This window comes from Delphinapterus leucas, chromosome 14 (assembly GCF_059928025.1).
Source record: "Delphinapterus leucas isolate spDelLeu-1000000601 "Yukka" chromosome 14, BTC_Dleu_Yukka2, whole genome shotgun sequence".
NCBI lineage: Eukaryota > Metazoa > Chordata > Mammalia > Artiodactyla > Monodontidae > Delphinapterus > Delphinapterus leucas.
This window is the reverse complement of record NC_143142.1, coordinates 58,879,052-58,893,845: the sequence shown is the minus strand read 5'-3', so window position 1 is coordinate 58,893,845 and position 14,794 is coordinate 58,879,052. Positions and strand designations below refer to the sequence as shown.

Sequence of the window (14,794 nt, the reverse complement as noted above, 5' to 3'; positions counted from 1 at the left end):
TAGTTCCCATACTTTCTGGAAATCCCGTTATGGCCAGGTCTGGATTTTTTTGTGTTCCCACCCAAAGCCTGTATCTTTTAGCAAGCTGGAACTATAAGACCAACATAGATTTTCTAGTTTCTGATAGATTTATATCTCAATTTGTATATTGTCATGTCTATAGATATTTGTATCATTTGTAGTTTTTGGCTATTACATGCCTATTGGATATTTTTCATAAATTGCAAAAGAATATTTTATGACTTAGCCCCAAATTGAATGTGCCTAGTTGTAGGTTTGTCAACTAGGTTGTGCTAACTTGTATCTTTTCTTTATACAAATAGTAATTTACTACTATTGTCCCATTTGTAATTATGTGGAAGTTTTCAGAATTGTAAATAAATGCTTGTGGATTGAAACTTGGTTAGACTATGACTGTCCCAGATACGTTAAAACTAGTGATCTTTTTACTCATTCATTCTTTCATTCAATAATTCTGACCTTCCTGACTGAGTTTACCCAGCTCAAATGGTTGTGAAGATTACTCACAGTGTATGTAAGATACTTTCAGAAATTAGAGACTGAAAAGTAAAACTAACAAAAAACATTTGTTATTATAAAGAACACTGGAATTTAGTATGCTATTATACCTTCAGACCTACTGTAGGACATGCTGTTCTTTGCTGTTCCACTTGTGGCAGGATTCATAGTTTTTCTAACAGGTACAGATCCGTATGCCTGATACTGTGAGGAAATGTTATACTTGAGCTCCACTCTTATCTCTCTCAGGCATATTTTGGTATTGTCTAAAATGTAAATCCATACTGTCAACCTCCAGCATGATACCAGGCACATAATAGAAACCCAATAAATGTTTCACTGTGAGTGGAGTATAAGTTGATAGATTATTTTTGAAGGTTGATTAGGCAGATTAGGTTGATTGAAAATCTTTCAATATTTTAAGTTTGCATCTCTTTCATTCCAGAAATTCTATGTCTAGAAATTTATATATAGCTATACACATGTATAAAGAGGTTCACATTGCAGCCTATCTATAACAGAGGACAAAAACAAAAAAACAAACAAAATACCCCCAAACTGAAAACAACTAAAAGTCCATCAGTATTGGACTGGCCATGTAAATTATGTAATGTGACACAGCTATTAAAGAGAATGGAATGGATGTACGCAAAAATTGACTGGGAAAATCACTGTCCAAGACAGATTGTATACTATGTATAGTATGCTGCTCTTGTATAAAATACAGGATCTCCATTACGTAGAAATACTTACATACAAGATACAACAAGTGTGAATGTAAACACTTGGGAAATATGTGAAAGAACCACACAAGATACTGGGAGAGTGGGACAACTTTCCATGTCCCATATGATTGGAATTCTGAAGGGTGCACACACGAACTAATGGACCTCTGCTACCATCTTCCGGCTAAGGAGGGAATTGCAGGCGTCAGACTCTTCTTTAGTAATGAAGCGTCTCGGTGGGAGGACGTCATCAGGCGGTGGCGCATGCGCAGTAGAAGGAGGTCCGCGAGCTGCCTGGGCTTATGCCTAGGCGCCTGTGGTTCGGGGCCTTGTGCTGGCACCGGGGGCGCCGGGTTGGAGATTTTGGCATTCTTGGCGTTGGGTGGGCGGCATCTTGGGGGTCACATGAGCCAGTGGCATCATGCCCGTGGGCGCTGGGGTCAGCGTCGCGGCTTTTCCGGACGTTCGTCGGCCAGGAGGAAGGGCGGAAAGCACATCCCGGAAAGGTAATACGCCTTGACCGCTGGGTGTTGCTGGTGGAGCTCAGAGCCCCTGGGCCTGGGCTTCGTCTCCTTTGCTCTCTCCTGTGACTGTTGCCCCCGCTCGTGCTGCCCTGTCCGCGCTGTGCTAGGGGACATTGGTCGTCTCGCGGCTCAGTTCACAGTAGCTGAAAGGGACAGTGTGTGATGTTCTGTTTTCCCCCCATCGTTTTAAAAGGGAGGCTCTGGTCATTGCTCCTCGGGTAAAATGCAGAGGGGACTGCTTTTTAAGATGAGATTGTCAGTGTTGGGGACACTTCTTAATTACCGAAATGGAATCCCCTTCAATTCTCAAGCTGTGTCGTTTTGGCACAGAAAATGTGAGTAAGAGGACCTGGAAATAAGTTTGAGTGAAAAAACGCACGGGTACTGCCGAATTTTCCATCGAAACAGTTGATTTGTGTTGTCTCTAGGAATTATAAAGGGCGTACTGTTGCTTCCTAAGCGGTGTCATTTGAGAGATCTACCTCTGTACATTCAAATGATTAATTTTGAGACTTTGCTCATGTGTGCAGTAAGCCCCTTAATTCCCTAAGACCTTCCTTTTCTCCATCTCATACCCTATTAAGCCCGATTCAGTTTATCTCCTGAATTTCTTTTGCATCTATCACCTCTTCCTCAACATCCTAATACTGAACTTGCCTGTCTGTTGCAATTAGGTCCTAAGTAGTGTCCATATTTCTTGTTTCCTTCCAATCCAGTCTTCACACAAGAAACCTTAAAAGCAAGTTGGAACATTGCTCATAAACATTGCTCAAAAGCATTGTTTTGAGAATAGAAAACAAACTGTTGGCCTTTAACACTCTGCGTGGTCTAGAATCCTCTCTGCTTCTCTAGCCCCATATTGTGCCACTATTGCCCTAACTTTCTATGCTTCAGATACACTGAATTAACCTTAGTTCTAACCTATCTTACAGAAGTCAGTTCAGATATTATTTTTCACTGTGATTCCTAGCATTAAGGAATTTTCTTATCAGGTTTTGTATGAGGACAAAAACTAAACTGTTAAGGGGAAGAATTGAGTTCAAACTATTTCAGTCAACATGCATGTATTAATGATACCTTGGTAGTCAACACTGGGCTAGGTTCTATCAGGGATACAGAAGTTCTGGCCATCTCTGGTTTTAGATATCCCTAATTTTTTGAGACCTTTGCATTGTTTTGTTGCCTTTTATCTGTTTTCAAGATGGGAAAACAGGAACACTGGAAGTATAGGTTATTACTAGGTGGGGTTGAATAAGTGGAGCAGCAAAGTGCAAAGCAGAAAGAAGAGGGACCTACTATAGAGGGATATGATTTCCATTTTCAAGTCGCATTCCTCCTATGCAGGGAGACAGCCTAACATAAAATTTGCCTAACAAAAAATATATTAATAGGTGGAAAGACTATCTCCCATTTGGACAGTGGAGGCGTCGGACTCGTTTCATTGCTTTCAAAGTTCCTTTAAAAAAGGTAAGCAAAACTTAATACCGTATTCTTCCAGAAATCTGAATTCACCATATAGAGCCCTGGCTCTCAACCCTGTCATACCCCATTTTCCCTTTTTATAGCAAATACTTTTTAATACCTCCTTTACTATCCAGAAATGGAATTCATAGATAAATACAACCTACTTTTGAACTTAATTAAAAACAAAACCAATGGAATGCCCTAACTATAAATGAAGAATAAAGTAATTTATAAGAAAGTAATATGTATCTCAGTATGTAAATGTTTGGGGATGACTATACTAGAAATAAAGGAATAGCCAGTTACTTTTACCATGAATGCAATAAACTATGGACTTTGATTGATAATGATGTGTCAGTGTTGGTTCATGAATTCTCACAAAGGAAGCACACTGGTATGGCATGTTGATAATGGGGAATGCTGTGTGGTTTGAAGGAGAGAGAGTATAAGTGGGAACTCTGTACTTTTGGCTCAGCTTTGCTGTGAATCTCAAACTGCTCTAAAACTAGTCTACTAATTTAAAAAGAAAAGTGTGTTGCTGGCACTTGAATAACCAAACAGATCAGTCGAACAGAGTACATAAATAAGCCAAATACATAAAAGAATATTTAGCAGTGAAAGCCATCCTTCATATAGGTAGATATTCAAGAAGTATTTATTTATGTGTCTATTTACAGGCACTCTGCTTGGAGCTGACAGTACAGCGGTAGGCAAAATTGATGTAGTCCCTGCCTTCTCAGAGTTTACAGTCTGGTTAGGAGACCAACATGAAATAAAGAAACATAGAAATAAATATATAGAAGTGAGCTTATTTTCTTCCGTCTAATCTCTCTGGAAGAAAGGATCGTAATACCGCTTGTAAACTCCAGAGGAAGAAACTTTACTTTGAATCTCATATGTTAGCATCACAGGGTTTGAATAAATGGATAATATAATAAAGGACATTAAATGCATGCTCTTTCTTATTTTATTCTTTCTGACAGAATGTTGAAAAGAATCTTGCTCCAGAAGAATGTTTTTCCCCCTTGGATCTTGTTTAACAAACTCCAAGAACACAACAAAGAACTTTAGCTGATTATTGACTTAACATATACTCGCCGCTATTATAAGCCAGAGGTAAATGGAACCCGTAATTGAAAATGACCTTCTTTCTGATACTGTAATAATTCATAGTAATTCAGTAGTTATCAACTTATGCTAAGGTAAATCCTGGCCTTATTTCATGGGTTCAAAAAGGGAAGCTAGTGGTTTCCTTAAATACACATTTGTAATTGCTGTTTCAAAATGAGATTAAAGATATGAATTGAACTATAGTATTTGGCAGTAGGCTCTAGATATGCTTAAGAAATTCTATAAGCTTCCATGTTCTATATTTTGAAAATGAAGTAAACTTTTAGTAAGAATAGTAGTAGCCTAAAAGGAAAGAAAGGGTATGTCCTTTATGTCTTTAGCACTTATTTTAAGCAGTTGCCTGAGCATGTTTAAGCATCGGGGTAAAAGACAATTGTTCTCTAAGTTTTATGCTTTCTTTTTCTAATACCTTCTGATATAGTACAGAAACCCATATATTCTCTTGGCCCATATAAGACATACCAGTGCAAAGGAATTATCCTTCTTCTGACCTGTTCCATGGCCTTGGGAGACAGTAACACCTAATGTTTGTTAATATTTGTATAGCAGTTTGCCATTTAGAAAGTTCTTTCATATCCATTGACTTTGTTAATCTTCACAACAGTCCTTTGCTATTGAAGTGGAAGTAGTACTGATATCTCCTACTGAGTGCTTGCTCTGCACTAAGCTCAGAGGATAGGCAGCTACAATTACTATTTTTACGGACTAGGAAACTGACTCTCAGACAAGGAAGGATTGAAATTTCAACTCAGTTATTCCTCTTTTTTTATTGTGGTAAAATATACATAAATCATATTTCTTTTAACCATTTATAAATATGCAGTTCAGTGGCATTAACTACAGTCACAGTGTTGTGTAACCATCACCGCTGTCTATAACCAAAACTTTTTCATCCTCCTCAACAAAAACTCTTTAACCATCAAACAGTAACAACCCTATTATCCCTCCCACCGGCCCTTAGAAACCTCTATTCTATTTTCTGCCTCTATGAATTTGCCTATTCTAGGTACCTTGTTTAAGTGGAATCTACAATATTTGTCCTTTTATGTCTGGCTTATTTCACTAAACCTAGTGTTTTCAAGGTTCATCCATGTTATAACATGTAACAAAATGCCATTCCTTTTTTGGCTTAATAAATCCCACTGTGTGTATATACCATAATTTTTTTTTCATCGGTTGATTGACACTTGGGTTGTTTACACCTTGTAGCTATTGTGAATCATGCTGCTGTGATCATTTGTGTATGAATATTTGCTCAAATCCCTGCTTTCAGTTCTTTCAGATGTGCAGTGTAAGTAGTAGCAGAGTTGTTGGATCATACGGTAGCTGTACGTTTAACCTTTGAGAAACTGCCAAACTTTTCTACAGTGTCATCTTGTTTTTAAACAATTATCACAAATTTTAAACATATACAAAAGTATACAAAATACTGTGAGTGTTCATTGTATACCCATGAACTCACCCAGCTTTAATATTTACCAAGTGATGGTTGTCATGTTTTATCTATACCCCCACCTGTTTCAGCCCATTCCATATTATCTTGAAGCAGTCCGAGACAACATGTAATTACACCTATACATTTTTTTAAAATCAATTAATTTTTTTTTTTTGTCTGTGTTTGGTCTTCATTTCTGTGCGAGGGCTTTCTCTAGTGGCGGCAAGCAGGGGCCACTCTTCTTCGCGGTGCACGGGCCTCTCACTATCGCAGCCTCTCTTGTTGTGGATCACAGGCTCCAGACGCTCGGGCTCAGTAGTTGTGGCTCACGGGCCTAGTTGCTCCGCGGCATGTGGGAACATCCCAGACCAGGTCTTGAAACTGTGTCCCCTGCACTGGCAGGCAGATTCTCAACTACTGCACCACCAGGGAAGCCCCAGCTATATATTTTTGGTATGTATATTTAAAATATAGGACTTTTATTCCTTAATGTCATTTTTTCATAATAAATACCCAGTGAGTGCTGAAATTTGCAGTTGTCTCCTAAATGTCATAAAAAATTGTTTTTAAGAATTTTGAATTAGATCCAAATAAGGTCCACACTTTGCCGTTGATTGTTAGGTCTCTGAAGTCTTATTTAATCTCCAGGTTTTCCCTCCATGTCTCTCTCACTTTTATTTTTCCTCCTTGAATTTTATCTTTAAAGAAACCAGGTAATTTGTCCCATCTAGATTTTGATGATTATATTCACCTCTCTAAGTGAAGTGACACAGGAATACTGGCCTTGCCTGTCGTTGCCAGGGTTAACTGAGTAGTGCATTAGCTGTCCTGGTGCTCAGGTGTTGAGTACATGGTGATTTACGTACCAGGCCCTATTCGTGGGCCTCCTGATGCAGCAGTTCCCTTCGCTCTGCCCCTGTCGTCAGCTGCCCCTAGGATAATTCTGAGCCCTAGCCACCTCTCTGGTAGATTTCACTATCCCCCCACTATAATCACACCTGAATAAGGCAACTCAAATCTTTCAGAGATGTGTCCTGAACCTCTTGTTTTCTTAAATACCTATCTGGTGGTTGTGAGACTTAAGGCCAACCTACCCAAGAGACTTTTTCTATTTCTCCTAGTAAACCTAGAGTCACCTTCTGTCATCTTCAACTCTACTCAAATTTGGTTCTTTCAACCCTGACCTCTGACCCTGCTTTTTACTTCTGCCATTTCATCCTCACTCCTGCTTCCTTTCATAAATCCATAAATCTCTTTTGGCCTTCCTAGACCTGGGCCACATTCCTTCCTCTTTCCTCAGTTTTTACACGTTTCCTTCATTCTCCCATCCAACTTTCAGTCCTTCCTTTCTCATGCAGACTTTCATTCCAACCCCATCAAAAACAAAACAAAACAAAACAACAACAACAAGAAAACACGCCACAGATAGCAGCATCTCAAAATTCAAAAGAATTATTACTCATCTATTAATTCTATTACGTTTATTTATTCAGTTTTATTGTTTTAAAATATACCAATATAAATACATTTATGCCTATCTTATCTATATATGGAAGAACAGCTGGTCCCCAATGTGGCACCAACAATCCTAGCAGCTCTTATTTTAAATATATGTAGTGGTCAGCAATTTCCATTTCTTTTTCCCTCTCAATGAAAAATTGCAGTTTCCCCAAAGAGGTGTATTTGGCAGCATTCTCACGTTGTTGTTGGGCCCGCCTTTTCATGGCCTCCTGCTCTGGCCTCTGCTCTTTTTCAATGGGCTTTAACATTACTGGCTCAGGAACATTGCGTTCCCTCCATGGAATTGGTTACTTGCTGAAGTCTTGGAGTAGAAATGGGGTTTGGAGCTTGGCTGGGGACTGGCGCTTAGTCACAGCAGGGGGAACAGGCTCCCACTGGAGAGAAGTGCAAGATGAATTTTTGTAGGGTGCAGGCCTAGGAGCAGCAGACTGAGGGACACTAGGTTGGGTATGGTTGGTCCAACCTGGTCGGGTTGGGTTGGTCACAGTTGGCTGAGCTGATTTGGCAGGACCTGGCAAAGAGGCAGGAGCTGGCTGGGAATAACTGACTGCAGCAGGTTGAGCTGAGTTAGTAGAAGCAGGGTGGGCACGGTCAGCAACAGCAGGCTGATGTGAGGCCAGAGACTGTGGCCACCGATGAGCAGGTCAAGCTTGAGGCTTTTCCAGGCAGAAAAAGGCAGAGTTATCAACTTTGACCTTCCCAGGAGGCAGCAGATCATACTGGGATGGAGAGAGACACTCTTTTTCAGCACTGCTTCCGGTTTCTGGGCTTTGACTTGAGTTTTCTCAGGACACTTACCCTCACGTGGGGTATTCCGCCATGGCTGGATAGCTGGGGGTGGCTGGGGGTCTTTAGTGTTGCTTGAATTTCCCAAGACCCGACAGGATGAGAGCCGAGTTCTCTTATCATTTTTCTTCCACAGTGCATGAAAAATCTTCACAGGCTCCAGCATGCACATGCCTAGGGAGGTTCAAGGCTTTTTAATGCTCTCTTGGATAAGCTCAGTTTGGTGTTGTTTTCGCTTTGTCTGGGGAACTGTTGGCTTCTCTTCTGCCTTGACTTTGTTCCCTGACTGCTTATTCTCTTCAGCCTTCTTTCTTCATCTGGTGCTTTTGTTCTTTTCCTGCCCATGGCTCTTCGTTTTGCTGATCTTTCTAGATGCAGCTTTCTGAGGCTTGCCTTTAGAATCCTTGGCCGTGTTCACAGGAGCCCAGTCACTGACTGCAGCATTGCATAGAACCACTTCTCCCCCTAACAGGCAATCTGGATTCTTTGGCTGGATTTTGGCCTTGGGAGCACCACTGATAGGCTCAGAGGCTTTATGTTTGTTCTTCCTGGTTTGATCAGAGGGAAACTTTATGACACTTGGCTTTTCCTGCACCTGATTCACCTTAATGGCTCTGTTGTCTTTGGCTTTGATCATGTTGGGACCTTTGGATTGATCAAGATCTTTCAAAGAATTAGAGAGCTGGGGACGGTGAATATCCTCCGCCAATGTAGTAATGTCTGCAAAACCACTGCTAGATTCCATCCCATTTTCAGGTGCCCCTAGGTCCTCAAGACTCAGGCTGTTCTTTCCCAGTTCAGCATTTTCGGAACGAGGCTGCTCCACTTGGCTGAGGGCATCAGTGAAGGCCAGGAGCTGGTGAATATCAGGGATTTCTAAAGGGAGTAGTGGAGGCTCTTGGTTTTCTCTTGGCATCTGTAGGCATCCAGAGGCTTTGAAAGCTTGGTTTTTATATCCTCTAAGTGCTTACTCTATATTTGTCCCTGGCTTGGAGTTGGAGGCAGGGCCAGGAGACTACTGGCACTCTGGACTGGAGCTGTCCCTGAAATGTCCCCAAGTTCAGGTGGTGGGTTACTCTCAAGTATCTGAATATTTCTGCTCCTGCAGGACTTGGGGAGTTCTTGAGTTTGTGTCACACAAAATGTCTGGCTTGGAGGCAGCAATCCCAGGGAGTTTTTCATCACCAGGGAAGTCTCCATCCCTACAAAGGAATTAAGGTAGAAGTCAGTCACTGGTAAGTGAGATGCTCCCTCTAAACACCAACACAGCAATCATGTACCTTTCAAGGTTCATGATTGCTGTGCTGATGTTTTGGGGGAAGATGGACAAGGCATTTCTACTAACTCTTCTTAAGGATCATGGACAGTGCCCTATGCTACGAGATAAGCAGAGACTGTTGTAATTCTTACTGGTGATCATTTCATGTGAGCTATTCTTGGTTTTCTTTGTACTTCATAGGATTGTTATGAGTCAAATAAAAAATGAGTCTTATTTTTAAAAAATGAAATGTTTTACGAAGCCTGGCATTCTCATATGGAGTCCTTTCAATTCTCCTCACTTTCCTGAGAGGCTAAGAACACTTCACACCATGAACTGAGAGAGCCCTTCCGATGAAATATATAAACAAAGACAGACTCTTAGCCTGCTTCCTCTGGACAGGATCTCGGACCACAAGGTCTTAAATCCTGGTATAAATTAAGGAAGTGAATAACGAGAGTTCTGAAACACCTTCCAAAGAGACTCTAGAAGTAGATCAGGGGAGGGAGTGATACAGTGTGGTAGTACAGGGGGAATGATCGGCTACAGCAGTTAGAAATGTGGTACCTATTTGTATGCTCTTGGGGTTGTTGTACATGTAGCATAGATGACCTTTAGAGTGTCCCTCCCACCTTCCCACCTGAATTAGGTGTTCTTTTTTTTAAAATTTATTTATTTATTTTTTGAACTTATTTATTTTATGTATGTATTTTTTTGGTGGCACTGGGTCTTCATTGCTGTGCCCGGGCTTTCTCTAGTTGCGGCTAGCGGGGGTTACTCTTGGTTGCAGTGTGCGGGCTTCTCATTGCGGTGGCTTCTCTTGCTGTGGAGCACAGGCTGTAGGCACGTGGGCTTCAGTAGTTGTGGCTCACGGGCTCTAGAATGCAGGCTCCATAGTTATGGCACATGAGCTTAGTTGCTCCACGGCATGTGGGATCTTCCCAGACCAGGGCTCGAACCCATGTCCCCTGCATTGGCAGGCAGAATCTTAACCACTGCACCACCAGAGAAGCCCTAGGAGTTCTTATATAGAGTCTAAAACCAGAGAGCCCTGAGCGAAGGTAGTGGTTATTAAAGGCTCAGGATCTAAATTCTACCTGTCTATACACCACTTCCCAGCTGTAGATTTGACCCCATTTTTGAATGATGACCTCATTGTTCAACTTTCTTGCTGTTTGTACTCACCTTGAAAACTTGTTTCTGTGATGGGTTGAGCAGACACAGGGTAGTAGATTCCAGAGGTGGAAGCTGGTGGTTGGATATTTGTGGGCTGAATCTCCTTTAGTACCATTACCATTTCTGGTTGCACAGAGACCCTACTTACTCTGTATGACACAGAGCCAAACCAAGTTCTCCATAGATTAAAGACCCCAATGTGCCTTGGTTATAGTAATATACCTCACTTCCTTCTTGGTAGGGAAGTGACAGGCTGTGCCCCTGTCTGGGAATTTGAGATGGTGTTCCCTGAGCAAGCCTGGCAGAAAGTGATGGATATAGAGGGACCATGTTATTGGTGCCTGCAGTTTTATCATACTGGGCTGCCATAAACATGGAGGAAGCAGCTGTGTGCTGGTCAGTGACTGCCAGAGTAAAGTCCCCGAGTGAAGAAGAATTCTTTTCAGTGCTTCCTGTGATGTCCCAGTCAAGAACAACTGGATAGGAAGCAGCTGAAGTGGAGATATGGCTCTGGTCAGTAACTCCAGATAAAAGAGTTGTGCTAGACTGTTGGTGAAGGTAGGCACTACACATGAGTGTCTGGAAGGAGGTACCAGTAGGTGATGCCGAACTGACGGCAGGAGCAGAGACTCTGGAGAAGCTGCAGACACTTCCTGTAAGGGAAGTTGCATTGCTCACCACAGGAAGAGAGTGCTGCAGAGAATTTAGAGTTCCAAGTACAGATGGATTTTGGAAATTTTCTGTAAGAACAAGAGGGTAATGAAAAATCAGGGAGATTGATAAATTCTCACTATGTTTGAGGAACATTTTCTTAAGGTTCTTGCTATCAGGACACCTCTAATGTCAATACTTACTGAGAAACCAAAAATCAGACCGTTATGATTGTTGTAAGGACTGAGCAGTTTTACACTCTTCTGTATTAACTGCCTGTGCTCCCATGTTGGGCACAGATGGGCAAAAGACCCAAGTGGTATGGTTCAGACATTGTTCTCTAGGCTGGAAGCAACCTTCTCCCTGCCCTATCTTTCCCTTCAGCCTACACTAGTATTGACTTCTATGCTGTTTCCTAGACTGGAAGCATTTTAGACCTAGGAGGTCCTTAGAGAACTTCTATTTTCACAGTGTCATTTCATGAGGAAGGAAACTGAGGCTCAGAGAGGTCGGGTTGACTTGTTCAAGTTCTCTCATTACATTAGTATCCTTACCAGGTTTCACAACCTAAGTATCCTGGCTTCCTTGCCAGGACGCTACTCTGAGCATGATACTGCCAGAAAGCAGGAGAAATAGAACTTATACTATAGCCAGTTTTTTGTCCGTTAGAAAACAGTACGGCTATTACCATTGTAATCTTCAATGTCTTACTTTGCTTGTGCAGTTCCCACGCTATTACCTAGAGTTCACATATAGCTCAGTCCAACTGGTAAATTTAAAGAGTCATTTTTACCCTCTTCAAGCCTGGTTTCTCATCCTACCTCAAAATGATTACCCAAAAGTGAATTTCTTAAGTGCTTTTGGAAAGAAAAAAGTTATCTGATTACTTCAGATTACTCATCTGTAAAGTCGTTATAATACCACCACCAATAATGATAGCAGTAATAATTAATACATGAATAAACTGATATATTGTGTATGATTTATATGGAGGAAGATACAATAAGTTCTAGAAAGACACAGAAAAATCATGAAAAACATATTACATAATGAAAAAGATATACATAGTTATGAAAACTGGGGTATGTGGCAAGTATCAAAGCATAATGAGTTTACTAACAAATGACATTCTGTACCATACATGTAATGTTATGAAAGTGAATTTTGCCCACTGTATTTTAGTGAATACTATTAACTAAAAGACACAATAGAAGGTGATTTTGAATGAGTTCCTAGCCAATACATACAGACAGAGAAGATATATCAGTAAAAATGCATAAAAAGCAACAAAATTCAATCAATCTGAATGTATAGGTAGCCACAATATATGCAGACAAGTATTTCAATGAAAACTGGTACAAAGCAGACAGCAAAATAATAAATGTAAAAGAATTTCATTATTGTGCTCATTCATATTTTTACCCAGCTAGTAACAGGTATTCAGCCTGGTAGAAATATATGTTTCAAAGAATGGAAATATATAATAAGCAGAAAAGAACCTTAAAAAGTATCAAGAAGATTTTTGTATTTATCCTAGAACTTAGATTGTAATCATCTTCAACATCCAAGTAGATGAGATCCCAAAACCTAAAAAAAACCATCATCACTAGAATCCAATTAAAAGAGATTTTCAAATATAAGAACATCAAAAGGACTCCATAGTATTGTTCTAGATAAATGTGGATTTTTTTTTTTTTTGCCATGCCGCATGGCCCTGGCAGTGAAAGCAATGAATCCTAACCACTGGACCACCAGCAAATTCCCTCAATGTGGAATTAGAGATGTGGGGCTTGACATTTTGTTTTTCTTCTTAGGTAGCTAAGATCTAAAAACTAACGATGGCTGTTGATCAATGTGCTCTCTGTGTTAGGAAGGAAAGAACTGTAAAGATGAAAAGCAACCTTGCCTTAGAAGCTACATATCACCCAAAGGAAATAGTCCTTCTGATTCAATTTAGAAGATATCATTTAAACTTTTTAATTGGTAAAACATCTACATAGTTTAAAAATTAGAAAGAATAAAACATTGAAAAGCAGACCCATAGATAACCACGTTGGTTTCTTGTATATAGGAAGCATCATTTCTAGGACATATTTCTAAAATGTTTATATTGAAAACTGTCAAGTGCCAACTGTATTCAGAGAGGCAATAAAAGAAAAACAAAACTGAGTATGACTTTTCTGGTAAGCTGCCTTTCCTGGTGATACCCCGTCCGGTCCTTACTTTCCTCTTAGTCTGTGAAAATAAGGATTTGCTACAATCAACCTTTTTTTGCCCTGCTCTGAGCAGAATTCACTCTATGATGTTTCTGCTTTAATTTAAAATCTTTGGTTCCCATCAACATTCCATTGCAAACTATGTTTCTCTTGAGAGCTCCTCTATGCTTTCCCTCTTCATTCTTATATTTTTTCCTATCTCTTGGTTCCTGTTCGCCTGTGCTGATGAAAACAATCCTAAACTTCCTTAAGTTTGACTCTGTGCCTCCCTATAGCCCAGTACTCTCCATCCTCTCTCCCTATTTTCTCTTTTCAACTAGTCGAAATATTAGTGGAGGGAGACCATTAGAGATGAAACATCTTGCTGTATATTGCTAGTTTTCTATGTCACCTGGCTTTTCTGTGTTTCTGTTGAAACACTGTTGAGAAGTCTCTGATTTCATTTTCTACATGGGTACCCTTTAAGGCTCAATATAGAAAAGAAAGGGATCAGAGTGATCAACCAATGTAGTATCCTAACGTAACAGATAAGGAAAATATCAGGCTTTGTGAGGCACTCAATGATTTGTCCAAAGTCACACAGATAGTAAATGCCAAATTCAAAACTGAAATTAGGTTTCCAGACTTCTAGTTCAATACTTTCCCTCATTATTCCGTGTTATTTTGAATCTACTAGTAAATTTAGGGGCAAAATAAATCTAATGGAAAACTTTAAAAAGTTTTTTTTCTTACCTGACCTGGTCAGAGAAGAAGAGAAAACATCAACTGCAGATACAAGGGATGAGGAGACAACACCAGAGGATGTCTGAGGGGCTGCAGCTGAATGGCGCATGTGTCCAGTACAAAGGTCACTGGTTATTGCTCAGTGGTCACTGGTCACTTGTGATGATGTAGGAGAATAATGTCACAAAGCAGGCAGTTTAAAGGTATGAGATAGCCAATAGGGAGGTCCGATCCCCAACAGGAAGGCGGGCTTGGGTGGAGAGAGTGTAGGAGAGCCAAAACAACACCTAAATTTCTGAGCTCTCGGGAGGAAATCCTAGAAGACAGATTTACCTCCCCCAGGCTCTTACATTAGGGAAATCATTGCATCATTTCTTACAGACGTTCATTAAAATAATTTACTAACAGTTACCTATATCCTACAGAGTATTATATTTTACGTATCATATACTTAGAGCTATATATATCTTATTTAATTAATGTCTTTTGGATGGAAAGAGCTGTCTAGTTTGAACTACTAAAGTTGTTCTGAAATCATATCTGTCTAATAGTGAACTTATAGCAGCTTTTAAGGAGCGAAAGTAGGGATTAAGAAGCTCTTTTTGTAACTTGGTTAAAGCGTAGGGTGAAGTTTGTTGAGTGTAGCTTGTGGAGAGTGTTGTGGT

At 40.3% G+C, this 14,794-nt stretch overlaps 1 protein-coding gene and 1 pseudogene across 1 annotated transcript; one reads left to right on the top strand and one right to left on the bottom strand.

Annotated features, from left to right (window-relative positions):
- The first annotated feature begins 1,312 nt into the window (after positions 1–1,312).
- LOC111171117 (uncharacterized) lies at positions 1,313–5,518 on the top strand. Its single transcript, XM_089895097.1, has 3 exons — positions 1,313–1,750; positions 3,160–3,235; positions 4,216–5,518. Exons 1-3 carry the CDS (start codon positions 1,404–1,406, stop codon positions 4,270–4,272), a joined length of 480 nt encoding a protein of 159 aa, XP_089751223.1. The 5' UTR covers positions 1,313–1,403; the 3' UTR covers positions 4,273–5,518.
- A 582-nt stretch (positions 5,519–6,100) lies between these two features.
- LOC111171414 (uncharacterized protein C2orf78-like) lies at positions 6,101–14,297 on the bottom strand (annotated as a pseudogene).
- Between the last annotated feature and the right edge of the window lie 497 nt (positions 14,298–14,794).